Here is a 19741-nt window from a genome sequence, read left to right on the forward strand (position 1 = left end):
AATGTTTAATTTCAAATTGAGCATTTACCCAAAATTTTTGAGTGGTTTCACTACCCATTTGTGAACATAGTCTAGTATATGAATGTAGAGACTGAAGTGGAATAAAAAAAAAGGACCATGGATGAAAATCATCCTTTATTAGTAACTAGAAAAGTATTATTAACATTGGCATGGTAGCATTCTGATCTAAATTGGCAAACACCAGAGCAAATAAAAACCATGGTTGATATCCATTAATGTGCCAGCACTTTCAATTGTTGTGTCAGCACTCTCAAACTGATTCATGAAATAAATAATAATGTCTAGACAAGAGAGCATGAATTTTATTTGTACAAATTGTTTACAGTAAAGAATATAAAACAAGTTTAAAGAAAAAAGAAAACATTCAGCACAGCTGCTGCTGCTACTAAACAAAGGTTTCTTTTCAGGGGCTAAGAATCATTAGAATGTGATTTTCTCATGAAGGACTGAGTTTAAATCACCTCTTGACTGTTCTGCAATTCTACATCCTGCAATTTTTGTTTTTGAATGGGATTATATGTTGCTACTAAAACTAACCGTACCTTGCATTGTATGCTGTTGTGTTTTTTTCCTTTTTTTGAAAAAATATGATTTACAATTGTTCATATCCTAATAACAAAAATCTACAGATGGCAACCTCCATGCATAATTTTCTCCAAGAAGAAAGATTCGACATAGGATGATGACTGAAATTCCTATATTTTCACCAAGAAAAAAGAGAAAAGGCAGAAACAAGAGGCAAAATCAGATTCTGATTTCTAGCTGAAATATGTACCAGTACTACAACGTAGCAGAAAAAAGTTCTAGTGCAAGCTCTGAACCAAATAGGGGATGCCACAAGCTCAACTTCACGGCCACAAAATCGAACAAAGACAAAACAGTCGACTATTTACTATGATCGATAACAGAAACTGCTATATGTAACCCCCATGAAAAAGTGTAAAAGAGAGAAAGAAAAGAGACCATGACTCCTTTGCATGACCATTCCTCCAATCATCTCAAAGAACCATTTGAAACCTTTAGTATCTTCCCTGCAGAAACAAACGACTTCTATTAGAAAATGTTGCCCAAGCACCTGATATAGCTCAATAGAAAAAGCAACTTGGAAAAGAGAGTTCAACATCAATTTATGAGATTTTATCCAAAAGTTCAAATGATTAAAAAGGAAAGTCTTACTTGTTGCATCCCTCCTTGCCCCCATTGATCTTGTGGGCTCTCCTTGCACATTTCTCTGTTCTGCTTGTGAGAACCCTTGACCAGCTCCATGCCCCGGGTAAGTCTGTTCATACCCAGGATTTGCTCTATGCCCATAACTCTGCTCAGAGCCAGCAGTTGCTCCTGGTCCATAGTTCTGACCAAATCCAGAATTTGATCCTTGCCCGTAATTCTGTCCATAGCCAGGAATTGCTCCTTGCCCGGAATTCTGCCCGTAGACAGGATTTGCTCCTTGTCCAGATTTCTCTCCATAGCCAGGATTTGCCCTTTGCCCAAAATTCTGCCCATAGCCAGGAGTTGCCCCTTGCCCAAAATTCCGTACATAGCCAGAACTTGGTTCCTGCATATAATTCCCGCCTTGTGAGGGAACATAGCTCCTATGATCTCCTCTGAAATCCCTTTGCTCAGGAGGCATATAATTCCTCTGCTCTGCTTGAAAGAAGTCCCTTCGTTCTTGGGAATTATAATTGCCCTGCCCTCCTTGGTTGTAACTGCCCCGAAATGAAGTATCACTTCCTCTAGGAGCATAATCTCCGTTGTTCATTGGTGGCTGCCGATTGTAATTTTGTTGAGGTGGATAATTTTGTGGAGGCCTATAGTTCCTTCCATCCCCTTGCACAAATCCCTGATGATTGAATGGTGGAATCCCCTGCTGGTTTGGCATTGAATTTCCTTGTTGATCATATCTCGGTTGGTCAGGATTTCTATTATGTTGACGGAACTTACCACCTTGGTTTCCAGCATACTGAATAGGAGGTGGTCTTGGCGTGATAACACCATTCTCATATTTGTCTCCTGGCAATCACAGCAAAATATTCAACTGCACAGTTTAATACTATCACAATGTAGTACCATCCAAATAGAATCAGCAAATAAGTGGTAAAACAGTGTGGGGGATTCAGAATATGAAAATTCCTAACCTCCATACATTTACTGGATCAATGTAAGAGTCTGGCAATACAAAAACGACCCCGGGTATATCTGTTTAAAGGCAAAACCTTCAAAAGTCCGGATCTTCATTCATTTTCTCTCAGCCACAAAGATCAGAATCGTTTAAGCACATATATATGATAAGCAGTAAAGCACTGACCATTAAACTTTTCAGACTCTTCTTCAGACATTAGAACCTGAAAACCTTCGTAAGTAGTAGTGCTACAAGCATATATTCTTTTTTTTTGCCTCCTCCACACTGAAACAAATTAACGCAAAATCAGCATGCCTATTGAAACCCAATAAAAACTAAAGATTTAAAAATCAAGCCTACCCGAAGTAAACCAATCAAACAAAATGGTTAATAATTGGGCAAAACTTAAAAAAGAAAATCTTTATAAATGGGGACCTGATGCCGAGTCCTTGAGAACAAATATTCTCATAAGTGCAAACCATTTCTTCAGGGGTGGTTTATTATCTTTGGGAAAATCAACTATAATGAGCCAATGGTTGTAATCACAGCCTTCGAATAGAACCGTGTCTTCCGTGATCTCGTCCCCTTCCTTGTACAGTTTGTACCGTCTCGGTGATGAAAGTGGGCGCCCCGATGATCTGAACCATCGAGATTGAAAAATACGGAAAGTTGATGTTAATGATGTTGGAAATGGGAGATGAAATTGTATGGACTGTAGGTTTGAGAACAGATAAAGTGCACTGAAGGGTGGTCGAAGGGTTTAGGGTTGGACGGAGTCGAGATGGGTTCAAAGCCATGCCTAGGGTTTAGCAAGGTTTAGGAACTTTCTACACCGACTGAGCCTGTGAGCATTGCCAAGGTGAAATACTGAAATGAAATTTATAATACTGATTTGATTCGACAAATATCAATTTAGGGTTCGTTTGTTACTTATTTAAGTAAGGACTCAAGCCTCTTGTGAATTATGCAAGTAAGCCCCCCAATAATGTTCAAAGCCAAAAAGCAAACACACCAAATAACCTAGCAAATTAAAAAAGAAAAACTATCTCTACCTATACGATATTCACTTTTTCTTTTTAGATTTTTTTTTTCGTGAAGCAAGAATAGTAAATAATGAGAAACATAAACGACATATAATCATCTTTTTATTCTGATATAAATCTGGAAGTTCTTCTGCCGTTTTCTCCATTGTTATCTTTCACTACTTTGCTTCACCAATGTACTTCACCTACAGTCCATTTGAGAACCAAATTGGAGGGCTTTCACTGCACACGAGAGTGTGTTTTATGGCTGAACCTAGTTACTTGCATTAGCATGATAAAAGAGTTATACGACATGCTTACTTTGTACTGTATGATTTGCTAAGATTTCAACTCTTGATGGTTTCAGATAGGATCCCAATGTAAGAAAGCCATGGTTGCTGGCTGAGAGTGTTAGAGAATCACTTCACCACAGTTGCATCCGGCACTTTATCAAGAAGCTCCTCCATGGGAGTCCGTAAATTAGGTAACTATAACATTCTCGAATTCTCATCACGGGTGGAAGAGTATTTTTATCTGAGTCTATAAGCATCAATACATCACAGCCTGAGACCATTGATGAAGAACACAATGAAGGCATTGCAGAAGGGAATTAGGTCGACATTCTACATGAATTGTTTCAAATGACCTGAATGTTTATCTTACACATAAGCCGGTTTTCTTTTTTTCTTTTAACTTTTTAACAATATCCTTTTAATGACCTTTTTTGTAGAAGAAAAGAAAAAATAATTTTTCCTGTTCAAGTGATTATCAAACTTCCTTCAAACTTTGGTAAATGAGCCATGGTTATACAGCTTTGGCCGGTTTTATTTCACCTGGATTTCAACAGCAAAAGTGAAAGCATTTGGATTATCCCATTTCTTTTTCGGTGTTGGAACTAGTCTTTTCATGAACCTGACTTAATTCATTGCAAGTCTGCAATATTCACGGTGGATCTTCAAGAACGAGAGAAAGAGAGAGAGGGAGAGAGAGAACAAAGAGCTTCTCAGCAAGATATGTAAGATTATTAGGGCTACAACAATTTCATTTGTGACTACAAATGAACAAAAACCTTAAAACATGTAACTCATTCAGGGACATAAACGGTGAAACATCCCTTGACAACACTAAGCCCAATCGATAAAAGCAATAAGACAAACAGACGAGGAAGAAAGAAAAGATAGTCTAGTTAAAGCATGAAGTTTATATTTTTAAGCGGTGAGCTCTTCCTCCTTGTGTGTCTCAATGACAACATCACTTGTTGGATAAGCAACGCAAGTGAGAACATAACCACCAGCTATCTGGTCATCATCAAGGAAGCTACCATCAGACTGATCCACACTACCTTGTGCAACCTTCCCAGCACATGAAGAGCAAGAACCAGCCCTGCAGGAGTACGGAAGATCAATACCCAATTCCTCAGCTTGGTCAAGAATGTAGATATCACCTGGGCACTCAAATTCTTGAGGTCCTTCAGGAGTGATGAGCTTTACTTTGTATGCAGACATAGTAAGACGGGCCCCTCTCTGGGCTTTTAGGCCAAAAAGAGCCAGCCTAAAGTTAGGAAGGGAGCTTAGGCTTGTCACCGGCTGGCGGCGGACAAAGGAGGTGCTGACCATGGCATTGGAGAGAGAGGCGGCGGAAGCCATTTTCCGTGTAATGGGGAAGGAGTAGTGAGGACGGGCTATACGCTATATGCTATTGCAGACTAAAGGGGCATGGTTAGAGCAGCTGTGTTGATAATAGGGAGGATTGTGGGGAAAGTGTGGCTAAGAAAAGGAGGGGGATGAAGTGGCATGTAGACCTATCTGCCACGTGGCAAACCGCCGTGGCTTGCATTATCTTTTTATTATCACCACAAAAGGTTCATAAGTTCATTGGTGAATGTGGTTGCCACGATCCTCTGACGATATATTCCTCTCGCATTTTGTCGAAGAGAAGAAACCATGGGTTTTTTTTTTTTTTTTCCGGGCTCTACTGAAAGCACTAATACGACTTTGTACCAAAGTCTTCTCGTAGAAAACCTGATCCAGCAGAAACAATTGGACTTTCTCGAACACCAAATGTTCTTCATTACCACAAGATTATGCAGCAGATCACACAAATTCGGAGCTCAAAAGATGCAGTGATAGTGAACTTCCGAAGACACCTAATGGGCCCCTTGGCAAATGCCACACCACTAAATTTAGTAAATGCAACATAACCTCAGACCATCTCCACCGTTAAAATTGTTAAGAGGTTTTTATTCATTGATAGATTGACAGCGGAAAATACTCCAGAGAGTAACACATACCAACATATTAATGTTGGCTTCATTCAGTCTCCAAGTACCAGAACCTCTTAATTCTTTTTGGCTGAGACAGTTTGGCCGAGATTGAAAGTTGAAACTTGGCATAAAAATTTGTACTGCATAAAGATTGAATGACACATCAGGAAAAAACTATATGAGATGAGAAACATGTGCCAGGAAATACTGCAATACGCATATAATAATAATTAAAAAAAAAACACCCATTTACTGAATTCCTTGATAAGTTCCTTATCCCCGAAAAAAAAAAAGTGCAAATAGGATAACAAATCCAAAGGGAACTTAGCCATTAGTTATTACACAGGACACATCTACATGAAAAGGGGTCAAGGAGAAAAGTGTAACTAGTCATTGGAGTCTAATATTTTCGCTACCTTCTGAATTATAAAACAATATCTGAATTCTAAATCAGGGCTTCCAATTACAGCCGAGTAAAAGAAAATGTGGCAAAACAAAAATCTCAGGGCTTCATCTAGTCCAGAGAACCAAGAATACATCCCTACCATCAAACCCTGTGATTTCATCTGTAGGCTTTCCAGGGTCTCCCATACCTGACCAGAAGCTTCCTCTCGACGTTTATTGCCTTGACAACTAAAAATGCTCATGGAAGCACTGGTGGTTCTACTTTCCAACAGCAAAGTTCTAGTCACACTTTATGTTTCTGTAGATCCTCCTCACGAACAAATTAGAACCAAGATAACCAACAGCCCCTGCATATTGAAAGAGAAATAATAAAAATCCCGTATGAAGCAAAACTAAAAGATGCCAAAAACTCCTCTACTATCTGGCACAAAACAAAGAGTGCTACACAGCAACGGAGAAAATAAACAAGCAACCATGCATTCTTTATAACAAAACCACCTGCACAACGCCCTTCAATAAAAACAAGAGAAAAATGCTCGGTGTTCTGCAAAATCCTGTTTAATCTACAGACATTTTAATACATCCAACTAGTTATGAAAAAATGTCCAAATTCCAACCAAGGAAAACAATCCAGAATATTTTGGGCAAGATTTCAAGTAAAAGGCAGCATTACAAGATCAAGGATATACTCCGTGTTCCACTGAACAAGTCATAAGAGAAAAGGCTTATTTGGAATGAGCACATTAAAAAGGCCAGATAACCTTATTTACAAATATGATAGGTAGATAAATTACAAAACTCACCACAGAGAATTCCCAACCCAAGGCAAAACATCAAAGTATATCCGAAGTAGAAGCTGGTCTGGAAGAAGCCTGACATCTTGGTTTTCACATAGTAGTAGTATACAGAGTATAAATACACATAGACTGCTGTTGAGGCAGCAGAGAAGAATGACGTCCACTGCCAGTGATAGTTCTCAGCATTTAACAAGAAATATGTCCCCACAATTGTCACACAAACGGTTACAATGATGAGAATCATGAAGACCAGCAGCATAAAACCATAGACATAATAAACCTGCAAAATACAAAGGTTTATTGCGTATGAAATTACTACAATATGTACAAACAATTTCCATGTCATATAAAAGAAATAAAGACTGTTCTAGTAGTCATCAGTACATTAAAAAAGAAAAAGTTAGTTATTTCCTGTTTGTACAGCATAAGAAAGAGTGAAAGGCTACCCACCAGTTTGGGGTTGTCTATATTTTTCTAATTTTCTTCATATAGCAGGCAAACACATTAGAACTATTTTTATGCATTAAGACGGTCTCCATACAGTCAAGACATAGGTAAATATGAACCTAGCATTAAGGAGCAAGAACAACTCATATATGTTATTAAACAATATACATCCAAATCATTTATGACTCCCAAAACCAGGCAGATTATTAACCAAATATAGTTGGTATAAAGAATTGCAATTGTGATTTTAGTTGATCATCAAGCAATTAAAACCTATGAAAAAGACTTTTACCTTGTAATTCCAGAAGGATGTGAAGACAAAATACATTTCAATGAATATGCTGCCAAACGGCAGAAGTCCTCCCATCATAGAGACCACAGAAGGAGTAAGATACCATTTCTTCTCTGGAATTGGGCGAGGAATGGTCTTCACACGGCATGGATTATTTGGAGCACCACTCCAGTTTCTTCCAACAACCGTACCAAGAAGGGCCAGGGGGAATGAAATGAAAGCCCAAATTACAAAAACAATCACCATTGTACCAAAAGGAATAGCTGCCAGAGATCCATAAAATATAGCGATTGTGTTCAAGATGAAACCAATCCCAAAGCACAAAAATGGGAAGAGAGATGCCGTAAGGATCATTGACTTTATCCAACTTTTACCTGAAAAAAAAAAAAAAAAAAGGAGCCCAACCTTTTTTAATGAAAGATCCACAAGTAGAGGAAATAAATGCAAGTGAGAATCGCTAAGAGATAAAGCACATACCCCCATTGCGAGAGTACATTCCACCACTCACATAACCAGAAATGAATGATGTAAAAGCATAACACAGTATAAAAGTAGTGACAATTGCTCCTCTCCTGAACCAAATAATCAGTATATAAGATTATTAATCAAAAAGCTGAAAGATGAATTGCCAAAACCAAATAACTATGTGGTTCATAGTATGGATTAAAAATGAGGGGAAAGATAAGACACTATGGTCAAAATTGACAATGCTATACAAAAGAAAGACTCATAAAATAGAAAAGAAAGACTCATAAAATAGAAATCATCATAAATGAGGATCCCGTTGAGAGCTCCATGCATATATGCTTGACTTTATATGCATAAAAGTGGTGTCTAAGAGAGGCAGAGAAATAATTATGTATGTTCACAGCTCTCACAAATTTTGAATTCATACTAGCTTCTCAACGTACCCAACATACAACGTTCCCACAATTGCCAATAAGATGACAAGGAGAACAAGCAATGCTAGCTGAGCACCAGTGCCAACAATGGCAGAAAGCAGAACCAAATTGCGAGGAGACCGGAAAACATCACCATGGACAAGTTTCCAACCAGACTCTTCACTCACATCCCTTTCCTGAGAACATAGATGAAATAGCAAGGAAAACATATATTTTCAAATAATAGAGAACTTTCCTTAAAGAAGATAAAAAAGAAAAGGATCCAGGTATTATCACCAAAGTTTCCAGATCATCATCTTCCCGAGCATACTTTGCATAGTCATTTCTCAAAGTTCGCATCAAGATCATTGACACCAAACCAGTGAGGAAGATAACCATCATGAATGAATTGAAAACAGAGAACCAATGGATCTGCGTATTGCAACATGTATTTAGAGCTCTCAGAAAATTAAAAGAAAACAGAACAACCTAATAAAAGACTTGTGAAGAAAAATGAAATATTTTGTTGCAGAAGAAACAAAAAAGAATCTAATGAAGAAGAAAAGTAGAAAACTATCACCAATAATGGTACTTACTTGGTGCTCAAAGAAAGGATAGTCCAAATAAACATCAAAGCGACGAGCAAAAGTGATATTAGTCGGAATCCATTTGATAGAGTATGTCATGTCCAGTATTCTCCCTGCTTCCAGCGGTTTTGGACTCTCCTGAGTCAGATTTACATGAATAATCTGCGAGATAGAAATGTGGTCAATAATAACAGCAGATTCCAAAATATGAAATGGAAGTCATACGCATGTCAAGAACCACAAACCTGATCCTTATTGTATTTAATAACAATATTCTTATGTGTGTAAAGGACATGCTTGCCATTATCACTGTTCTTACCAGGATGCAGCTCGCCAACAAAGCCTAAAAAGTTAAAGATAAATTCTTCAGTACAAGCTATAAACGGATTGGAAGACCAGATAAAAGGAAAAGGAAGTAGACTAATGCATACCCCATAAAGGCAGGTCATCTGAACTTTCAGCATCATGAAGAGCACAAATATGGCATCAACAAAAAGGCAAGGAATATAGAGTAAGTGCTCCAACAAAGTAAGCCATATAGACAACATGAACCCTTAAATCCTGCAAGTAGACATACAATTCCAAGAGAAAGCATCCATGTATCCTCACTCTCCAGATCTACTTACATGATTTTAAATGTAGATCTAGCTTGCACCATGCCACAATCCATAAGCATGGATCCAATAAAGAATGTGAACTTGGTATGCTCCGTAAGATTTTTGTAGCACAGAAAAGAAACCTTTGTTTTCTTTGCATTAAGCAAAAAAGAAAATCTAGGTGATTATCTTATGAGAACTTGATGACTGATAGCAGTATTTATTAGATATCCACTGCTTTCAGATACTGGAATTTTGAGTACTCAACTGAGCTGTTAAGTTTCAATATCTTTGTAGCTCTATTTGTGCAAACTTACTACTTTTATATAAAAGAACGAAAAGCTACACCTACCCACGAAGAATTCAAACCAATAACTGTTCTCAATTGCATCCTTGAACTGTCCGACCTTTGCTTCATCAAGTTCCAGTTGGCAAATGGTACTTTTGTCCACATTCTCTGTTGAAGAATAAAACAGGAGGAGCAGAATAAAGAATATAAAAGTCAAACACATGGAAAATAATTGTTAAAGAAATTACAGCAATCGAATAAATAGTATAACAATGACAAAAAGTATACTTTGGAACTTTATATCAATGTGGCTATCAATCAGTTCATTTCCACCAAGGACCTCACCAAGACCTCCCCATTTGTGCGCAGGATTGATACCCGGATGACAAAATGGAAGGCTGTAATAGTTATATGTTTCTTGTGGATTGTTGTATGGACCAACTTTATTTACCCATAGGGTAATTGGATCATCTGGTTGATACTGCAAGGAAAAACAAGAGAAGAGTTGATAAAAGTTACCCATAGCTATTGAAATAGAGAAACACTGACAAAAAATTCACAGAAATCTAACAATATACAACAACAAATCTAAATATCGAACACAGATTGAGAGAATGATTATAATCCTAAGTTCTCATTGAGAAGAAATGTGATTTGAATAGATGTAACATTGATCTCAAGAAGGATTGGCATTCAGATTGATACTTTGAGAAAGTCTGTGAAGCCTAGACCCTAAAAAATTCAAATCCATGAAACAAAATACTCAGCTTACCAGTCAACAATTGTAAAATACATGAATGAAGATAAGGCACTAATACTATTTGCATGGTAACTGATTTCTAGCTGATAATTCAACACGAGATAGACTGATAAGTTTTGGCTGCCAAACACGTTTAACCCAGCCTGTAATGCTCAGACTGATAAGTCAGTTCAAGACTGCAGATCACATTCCTTGGTCAAGGTCCTAAATGTTTATTGACTCAATATCAATCATTTAGAAGTTGTATAAACAGATTTTCAATCTACTATCACAGAGTATTCAAGTAATGCATGACCTTCTACCTAGTCAAGAACGCCCATCATGCAACCCAGGCATGAAGAGAGAGAGAGAGAGAGAGAAACAAAAAAAAAAAAAGGACTTCAAGTATTGATAATATTCTTTTGCATCATTCCCAGCTAGGACATTTTACCAGCTATTACGAAAGTTAACTAAGACAACTTAATACTCAGCATACACCCTCTTACAATGGCAAAGGGTAGTACAATAATTATGTAAATGCAAAGGCATCCCCGAGTTCCCACAAGTATTCTGCAGTATACCCTTTCTAACTCTTTCAAGCAGATCCAATCAAACCCATCAGATACAATCGAAAACCAATGTTAAAAAGAATAGTGTAATAATTAATCCAACAAACAAAAAGTCGGCAAATGCTAAGATCTATATTTAAAAATGAAAGAATGAAATTGGGAAAAACATCTCCATGCCAGCTTCGCCACAATCTGACTTACCTCGATTGTAACTTAACTGCCTAATCTAAACGTGTAAATGATACAATTCAAGCGCGAATACCAATCTTGACAATACATATATAGACATGCTAGTAAACAATTTCGACCATTTCATGGAGAATTTACATTACGAGACCGTCCATCAGAGATCCACATCTTACAACTGATAATGCCAACATAGTAACAAAACTTTTGTATAACCAATGCCCCAAATAACGCGTAAATCACGAATTTGTACAAGTCAAAGGCAACACTTAATTCTAACACACACACACACACACACACACACACACACACACAAAAGAAATTAACAACGAAAAAGTGTGCAGATCCGAGTCAAAATAGAGGAAGAATTACACGAAAAAAGACAAGATCTAAAGCTTCACTTTTAGGGATAGGGTTATGGTTGAGGAAGAGGAAAAACGAGAGATTACCTTGTGATCAGACTCGGAAGCGAAAGCGGGAGAGAGGAAGAAGAAAACGAAGACTAAAAGAGAGAAGGATCGGACGGTGGAGAAGACGGAGGATGATGACATGGCTATCGCCCGACGATGCTCGGATCTGAATATCCAAAGGCCGATTCGAAACACTGAGTTCTCTCCCCTCCCTTATTATTATTTTTGTTTATATCTTGTTAAAAATTTGGGAGAATTTTTTTTTCTTTAAACTTACATGAACCAGCTCTCTTCTTCTCTTCGGCTTTCTAAATTGGTGTCTAAATCGGTGACTTTTGGCTCACGCGTTCTTCTCTAATTTTTATAGTACTAGTGTTGTTATGGTTAGTAGTCCGGCGGTCAAGGCGATCCTGAGAGTTGAAGGGGAGGATGCCCTTGGGACGGGCCGTTCAAAGGGTCTGGCATTTGTCCCTGAGATCTGCGCCCATCTGATGATTGGCTCGCTAACCAAACTTTTGGGCGGCCCAGCTTGCCTGGTTTTTACACTACTCGCTTCTATTGTCGGCCCGCACATCGCCTTATAAATATAAATTTTGAGAAGATAGTAACTATACTAATTATAATGTTTTATTAGGGATAATATCCAAATAAATTTTAAATTTTAACTAAAAATAAAAATAATCATTTAGTATTTTATCGCATGAAAGTAAAGTTATATATTATTATTTTTTATTGTAATTGTAACCTTATAAAATATTCAATTTTTTGTAAAATTTTTCTTGATTTGATGATGTAATTTATAAAAATTCTTACTTAAATTTGTTTGGATGAATTAGATGAAAAAATATTAAAGGAATACTATTCGAATAATTTTTAGAATTTAGCTTTATTTGTTCCTTTTCAATAATTAATTTGTATAATCATAATAAAATAAAATTATATAACTTTCATTTCATGCAATAAAAAAAATGGCTTATTTTATATTTTTTTAGTAAAGTTTATTTGGGTATTATTCATTACTTTTAATTCCAAAAAAATTATATATAATATATAGTGAGTGAGTTTAGTATAACTAGTCAAATAACATCAAATTAATTAAAAAAATAATTGAACAGTAAAATAAAGTAATAACAATCATATAAAATCAAGGGTATTTAGTATTAATTATCGAATTTATTACATGAAATAATAACGAAAAGTTGTAATAGAAAGTTTTGTAAATTATCTCAAATTATTCATTCATATTATTATTTGACTTAATTTATTATAAAAAATGAATAATAAAAACTTATAGTACGTAAAAAAAAAAAAGTTGTAGTAATAAATATTTTTGTTTTCGCATTACATTTTTTAAGTTGTTATTGAAATTATTATACGAAAAGGTTGTAACACTTTATCAAAAAAATTACAGCAAAAAGTTTGGTTACTTTTGTTTCAAAGTATTAAAATAAAACAATATGCAAATCTCGCATAAAAATAATTCAAACAAATTAAACAATTACCCTTAATTAAATGCTTCTAAAACAACAGCATCCCATGACATGTACCACAACATTGAGAAAGTCGACCCTATGACCGCACCCACAAGAATTTGACTGATTGTCTAAAGCTGCTGTGACACTCGAAGCCATGACTGCAAGCTAGAAGTCAAACATAAAAACCAGCAATAAGATAACTTATTCTATAAGCTTCACAATTCACAACTAACAAACAAAAGGTCACGGCTTTCCACTGCTGAAAAAAGAACAAACTTTTAATGTAATTTTCTGAATGTATACTCACAAAATATAAACCAAATGCCAGAGCCAGAACGCTAATGCTCACTGAAAGTTCATTAGCCCCCGGCCATTCCAAATGCAAATTCTTGGAAGCTAATGCAAAGTGAATAAAACAAAACAAAGATAAACGGTTTTCATTAAGGCGCGAGTGTAAATGCTTGACTTGAAGCTATAGTAAACATGGTAGTGAAAAATAAGGAATCGGCATGAGATGATGGCATCCCAGGGTCAGACTTAAGCCCTCGAATAAACCCTATTTTTACACTCGCGATTTAATGCTCCCTTCCCCGTCTTGTTTCCTCCATTTCCCCCTCAGATTTCAATTAAGAAAAAACCTCTTTACCAAAAGCCAAAGGCAATCTAGGGTTGCATTCAATTCCACGCCCTTAAAATAAAACTCAGAGGCTCTTATTTTTTGAATCAAATCACATTCTCCCCCTTCTGATTCTAGGGTTTTCTTACGTCATGGAAGGAAGAAATTATGATGCGCAATGTCACCAATGGGGAGCTCGTCGTCAGTGACCACATTTACCGTGAAGTGGCCGCTTAGTTGGACCTCGAGGAAGCTCTGAAAGCTCCTAGATATGTCAGCCATCCCTACTCCACTCACCCCAAAGACGTAACCATTTAGCCAATTCCTAAAATTAAAAACAAGTCTTAATTTTTCGAGTTATTCATGAAAAATTAATGGAGAATTGGGGACTTTTGATTTTATTTGCTTGGCCAAAAGATTTTGTTTTTGTCCAAAAAGAATTTGATCATAGCACCCAACAACAAAGAAAGCCCCCAAAAAATAAAGCATCAATCCACCTGTCACTCTCTCATTCCATTCGGGATATTTTTTAAATAAAGTGGTTAGATATATTATTATTATTATTATTATTATTATACAAATTTTAGATTAATATTGTTTTGTTTCGTTAATGAAAATGTTGAAAATTGACCCATTTAAAAATACTGTTTGACGTGGTATTGACACCAAATCAAAAAGCATACCCCGAACGCTCTCATCTAAATATAAATGATATATTAATATTCTTAAATTATTTCAGTTCGATTTGAATAAAATTCGAATTTGATTTGATTATTATCGAATCGAACTCGAATAGTTCGATTTATCTATCGAATCGAATTTGAGTATTTTTATATCCGATTTTAGTAACGTGCGAGTCTAATCGAATTTTTATATTTAAATTTTTTTATTATTTTAATTAATAAAATATTTCGAATTCGAGTTTGAGCTTGAGCATAAATAATCAAACTATTATCGAATATAAGAATCGAGCTTATTTTAACATATTAATCGAGTTTAATCGAACGAATTCGAGTAGCTCGATTTTGATCACAAATTTTATTCGAACTAAAAAAATAAAACTCGATCGAGTTCGAATCAAGTATCGAACCTCAAGTTGAGAACCAAACTAAAACTTAAATTTCTCACTATATCAACTCTATTCAACTCGATTACATTCCTACGCTCCTATCATCAAATGCTATAACAATTACCTCCAAAAATCATTATCAAGAAAGGGCTTTGGCGTTCTTCCATCTATAATCAAGCCAAAACAATCGACCTCCTAATATTTTTTTTCTTTTGGAAACTCTACCAAACGAATCTTTACATTTATATATAGACAGATAATAAATCATTTTCTTTATGGTATTTTTATTTTGATTTTTAATATTATTAAACTCTACAACTTTATTTTCCTAAAAATTATAAAAAGAATCTTCACGTGATTTAAATATTGGTTCCAAACCATTCTTCACCAATGAATTAACAATTTCAAGGGTTTTTTTTTTTTTTTGTGCATTCTTAATATTCAAAAAATTCATTCAAACTCAAAACTTTAGATGATAGGTATAATCCAAAACAAGATTCATTGTTAATAGAGTCGACGTTATTAAATTATGATAAGTTAGTACCGACTTATGCCTAATTATTTTTCATATAGTTTTTATTTTTAGTTTTAGGTTAAAATAATAATAAAAAAATTCATGAATTTTATTATTTTATTTAAATAAATCATTATATTTTTATTACATCCAAAAAAGTCCTTAATATTTAATTTGCAATAAAAAAAAAGCTTTTAAACTTTATTACCTAAACAAACTTCTAATATAAATCAATCTTTTATTTGAAAGTAAATACTTATATAAATACAAATGAAAGTATAAAAGTTTATTTGGGTATAATAAAAATATAAAGGGTTTATTTAAAAAAAGTTTAATAGTTCAAGACTTTTTTAGTATTTTAACCTTAATTTTATAATAAAAATTTTCATAAAAATTTTAATTAAATCAATTTGATTTGTCATTTATAAAATTGAGTAATAAAAAATTTCTAATTATTATAATTGTCATAACGTCTAGATCCGGGGATCTATCGCTAGACATTGACTTTAGGGAGTCGCCACCAATCTTTTTTATCTAGGTGCGATTGGCCACCTATAGAATCTGTCCTTTTAGGGAACACCTAAGTTTAAGGGTCTCTAGAAGAATAGGTTTAGGTCTGCTAACCAGAATAGGGTTCGGGAGTTCGGTTACGTGTGAGGAAGGTTATAGCACCCTCACAACGCCCATCAAAAGATGGTACCAGCTTAAATTTGTGTTATCCAAAAGCTTTAAAATTTTACCAAGTAGTTAATTATTGAAAATTATTCTCAATTGACTCTAATACTTTTAGCAAAAAATTGAGAAAATTCCCTTACCTCAGGAGTATGCAAGAAAAACTATTGTTTCACTTACAGAGGCTCCGTCGTCGGATTAGTTAAAGAAAAATCAAAATCAAAGTCAAAATAGAAAGGAAGGAAAGAATGATTGTTCTTGTGTAGGGAAAATTGATACTTTCAACTTTTCCCCAAAAATATATTTTTGAAAATTTATTTTTAAGGAAAATTGATACTTCCAACTTTTTCTCAAAAATATATTTTTTTGAAACTTTGATTTCCAAGGAAAATTGATACTTTCAACTTTTCCTCAAAAATTCCTTTTTTGAAAATTTATTTTTAAGGAAAATTGATACTTTCAACTTTTCCCCAAAAATATTTTTTGAAAATTTTGATTTTCAAGGAAAATTGATACTTTCAACTTTTCCTCAAAAACCTTTTTTTTGAAAACTTTGATTTTCAAGGAAAATTGATACTTTCAACTTTTCCCCAAAAATGTTTTTTGAAAACTTTTATTTTCGAGAAAAATTGATACTTTCAACTTTTCCTCAAAAATAGTTTTTTTTTAAATCTTTTTATCTTCAAGAGTTATTTAAAAGATGCTTGACAAATCAAAATTTCCTGTGAAACATTTTAAACTTACTTGGTATCCAACATGAGAACAAATGAACATCTTCTTGCACCACCTTTGCTTACGAGATGGTGATTGAATTAAGTGCATCGATTCTTGACCCTTTAAGACACCGATACATGTATGATGTTTCAACAAAGTCAACCATCTCCTTCTCAACAGCAAACCTAGTCACTTCAACCACTAGGCGAGGCGTAACATGGACAGTCTCCTGACAACCTTGATGAGTTAGTTTACAGGAGGACATCCAAAGGAACCTCATGTTATAGTAGCGATGCAAACCAGAAAACAAAGCTGCAGCCCCAAATGGGCCAAGGCATCCCAACAAGAAGTGAAGTTTTGTTGCTGTATCTAAATCCCTTAACAACTGCAGCAACTACCATGGTTTTAATAACAATCACTAATATTACAGCTGCTAGCAATATATCAACGTATTCCAAAGGAAATGCACATGAATCAACATCCCCAATACTGGCCAGGAATAGAGCAACAAAGCAATTACGAATTTGCTCAACTTGTTCAAGTGTATGCTGATTCAAATTAGAGGTTGATATCATCATTCCAACAACAAATGAACCCAGCTCATCACCAAACAGCAAGCAAGCAAAAATGCTATGGATGTCAACTGATAGAGCTCCTTAGTCAACGATTTAGTCGTGGATAGTACTCCTTGAAGGACACCAGAACTGCCACCTAGAATTGAAGTAAAACAAACAGCAAACCCACAGCACAGTCCTCCACATAACTGCAAAAAACATATAGCGAAATTGTTATACCACACGAACACGTGAAGAGAAAATTTTGAAGAAAACCTTCAATGACAGCAACTGCTCGAATAACACGAAGCTTTGTTGTTGAAAACTCCAAGCTTGATGCGTGAATCCTTGGCTGCATATTTTGGTGTAATTGATTGGGCTGCTGTTACAAACCCAATTGTTGCTGCAGCTGAGTATTCTGTAATTGCATCTGTGATGTCAGTTGCTGCCTTTCGCATCATCTAATCTATGCTCCCAAGGCGTTCGTGGATGCTTTGCCGTAAGGATTCTAAGCTTTGAGGTGCAATTGCTCCTTCCTGTGACAAACTCGCCACTACCGCCAAAAGGGAAGCCTTAGCCATAAAATTCTGATTATTCAACAGCTTGCAGGTCCTTGGACACAGCTTCTGAAAAGCAGCCAAAGGAGGATCAGTTGCACATTCCACCATCTTAGCCATACACGTTGCTCAACGTAACAAAGTAGAGCGCCTTTTCCAACGTGTTCTCCAAAACAGGTTCTACAAGTGATCTTTCACCTCCTCTTTCGAAGCAAAGCCTTCCTTCATGGACTATCGCCACGGCTTCTGAGCTCGAGACCGAGACAGCTGCGATTGGGCTCAGCTTGCGCCTGTGCCAACTTTTGTTGCTCAACAGACCTGCTCATGCGCTCAAGCAAAATTGGTAGCGGGATCAGGGGAATTTTTTTTGTCAGTTTCTGATCTCTGGATTTTTCTTCCTATTACTGCTCCTTAGTTTCCTGTAATTTTCTGCACAAGAGTGATCAGCAATGCAAGAGAAGGAACCAAAAGTTGAACCAAACACTATTCACGATTACGTTCCAACAATAAATCAGATGCAGAATTTATTCAGTATCCTCATCAACAAGATATTCAAAGGACGAAGTAAATTACAAGTCTCCTTTGGACCCTAGAGGTTAGCCGCTAATGTTTGACCAGCAAGCATTCGTGATCTCCTTCATTGGGTAACTGCGTTTTGGCTCGAGAGGGTGCCTCCAGCACCTCGATCTAACGGGATACCCCCAGGATTTTGATTTTACGATAGACCATGATCCCGAACGGGATCATCATTCATTGTGGGTGTAATACCTGAGATATACCACTCACTGCTTCTGTAATATTTTACGGACTGCAGGAAGTGAAAATGGTGGAAAAGTCATGTATCACACCCCGAATACCCTCATGATCCTCTTTCCACATACCACTGTCATAAAAACCAATCCCTGACTTGATTATGCCTTCGCCTCTGAACGCACGAAGCATGAGAAAGAACTTGTCTTTTTATCACCAGCTTAAAGCCGCTAAACTCGAAACTGACATCTCCAGAATTCCCTTTCCCTCTTAAGATCCTGCTTCAATGATTTCGTCTTTACATGGTCACACACGGGTTGTCTAGCTAGTTCTCCATTTCAGCAGCTCAACCCGAGGTTCCAAGCTATGTCACGTCTGCCGTTTGCTCAGAGGGCAGTCAAAGGCACGTCACCATTGACAAATACGATGTCTTGGTCTCTAAACACTTCATGGAAGGGGAGATCGCCCACCAAAGAGAGGCCTTGAGGGCTGGTGGAGATGGGGGCTTTCCCCCCTCTTTTTTTTCTCTCCTATTCGGACTCCTCCTCTTATTCAGATTTTTCCTCCATCTTTTTTCCGTTTTCTATTCGGATTCTTCTTCTCTCCTATCCCGATTTCTCCTCCATCTTTTTTTCGTTTTATAAAACCATGCTGTTTTTTTATAGAATTTCAGTTCTATTCCACTTAGTCCTCCAATGCTAAAGATTAGCCACCAATCATGCTTTCTGATCATCATCCAACTTAATCTCAATCTTTCTTTCTTTCTTTTTTTTTTTTTTAAAATAATCAGATAATAAATAAAAAAATGATAAATATGAAATAAAAAAAATCTAAAATAAAAATGAATAAAAATCCCTGCAACTGAGCTTGGATTAGTCTCAATTGACAAATAATCCCGGACAAAATGGGGTGTCTACAGCTGCCCCTCTTTGCACATTTTTTTGTGAAACAAAAATTGTGCAAAGACGTAGACACCCCTTCATGACTCAACTGGATTTTTTTTTTGCCCATTTTTTTTATTTTTATTTTTTTAAATTTTGATCAAAGCTCCTCTAAGCAGTAGCTAAACGACTTCGAGAAACATAAACAAGGCTCCCTTAAACAGAGGTACTTTTTTTGTTTTTTTTGTTTTTTTTATTTTGTTTTTTTTTTTCAAAGCTCCTCTAAACAGAGGCTCAACGACTTTGGAAAGTAAAT

General features: G+C 35.9%; 2 protein-coding genes and 2 pseudogenes across 3 annotated transcripts; all 4 read right to left on the minus strand.

Annotated features, from left to right (window-relative positions):
- Positions 1 to 756: 756 nt before the first annotated feature.
- Positions 757 to 3070, minus strand: LOC111283116 (uncharacterized; annotated as a pseudogene). Its single transcript, XR_016342352.1, has 5 exons — positions 2576 to 3070; positions 2327 to 2425; positions 2157 to 2217; positions 1198 to 2031; positions 757 to 1052 (listed from the first exon to the last, which is right to left on the minus strand). The product of XR_016342352.1 is annotated as an uncharacterized LOC111283116 (transcript).
- Positions 3071 to 4162: 1092 nt separating this feature from the next.
- Positions 4163 to 4808, minus strand: LOC111283117 (ferredoxin-A-like). Its single transcript, XM_089761186.1, has one exon. The coding sequence runs from the start codon at positions 4806 to 4808 to the stop codon at positions 4371 to 4373; it is 438 nt and encodes a 145-aa protein (XP_089617312.1). The 3' UTR covers positions 4163 to 4370.
- Positions 4163 to 11956, minus strand: LOC111283115 (transmembrane 9 superfamily member 1-like). The gene is made up of 12 exons (XM_022871531.2): positions 11663 to 11956; positions 10008 to 10200; positions 9783 to 9887; positions 9266 to 9283; positions 9080 to 9177; positions 8844 to 8996; positions 8545 to 8679; positions 8278 to 8444; positions 7844 to 7938; positions 7367 to 7740; positions 6634 to 6907; positions 4163 to 6177 (listed from the first exon to the last, which is right to left on the minus strand). Exons 1-12 carry the CDS (start codon positions 11762 to 11764, stop codon positions 6110 to 6112), a joined length of 1782 nt encoding a protein of 593 aa, XP_022727266.1. The 5' UTR covers positions 11765 to 11956; the 3' UTR covers positions 4163 to 6109.
- A 5008-nt stretch (positions 11957 to 16964) lies between these two features.
- LOC149518921 (K(+) efflux antiporter 4 pseudogene) lies at positions 16965 to 18402 on the minus strand (annotated as a pseudogene).
- Between the last annotated feature and the right edge of the window lie 1339 nt (positions 18403 to 19741).

Source organism: Durio zibethinus, chromosome 5 (genome assembly GCF_047325235.1).
Source record: "Durio zibethinus cultivar Kanyao isolate XHJ-2024 chromosome 5, ASM4732523v1, whole genome shotgun sequence".
Taxonomy (NCBI): domain Eukaryota; kingdom Viridiplantae; phylum Streptophyta; class Magnoliopsida; order Malvales; family Malvaceae; genus Durio; species Durio zibethinus.

Coding starts and splice junctions, on each gene's coding strand:
- LOC111283117 (XM_089761186.1), bottom strand. CDS start 4,808: ATGGCTTCCGCCGCCTCTCTCTCCAATGCCATGGTCAGCACCTCCTTT.
- LOC111283115 (XM_022871531.2), bottom strand. CDS start 11,764: ATGTCATCATCCTCCGTCTTCTCCACCGTCCGATCCTTCTCTCTTTTA. Junction 10,201..11,662: donor CTTCCGAGTCTGATCACAAG/GTAATCTCTCGT, acceptor TTTTCCTTGCAG/TATCAACCAGATGATCCAAT. Junction 8,997..9,079: donor TTAAATACAATAAGGATCAG/GTTTGTGGTTCT, acceptor TCTATCTCGCAG/ATTATTCATGTAAATCTGAC.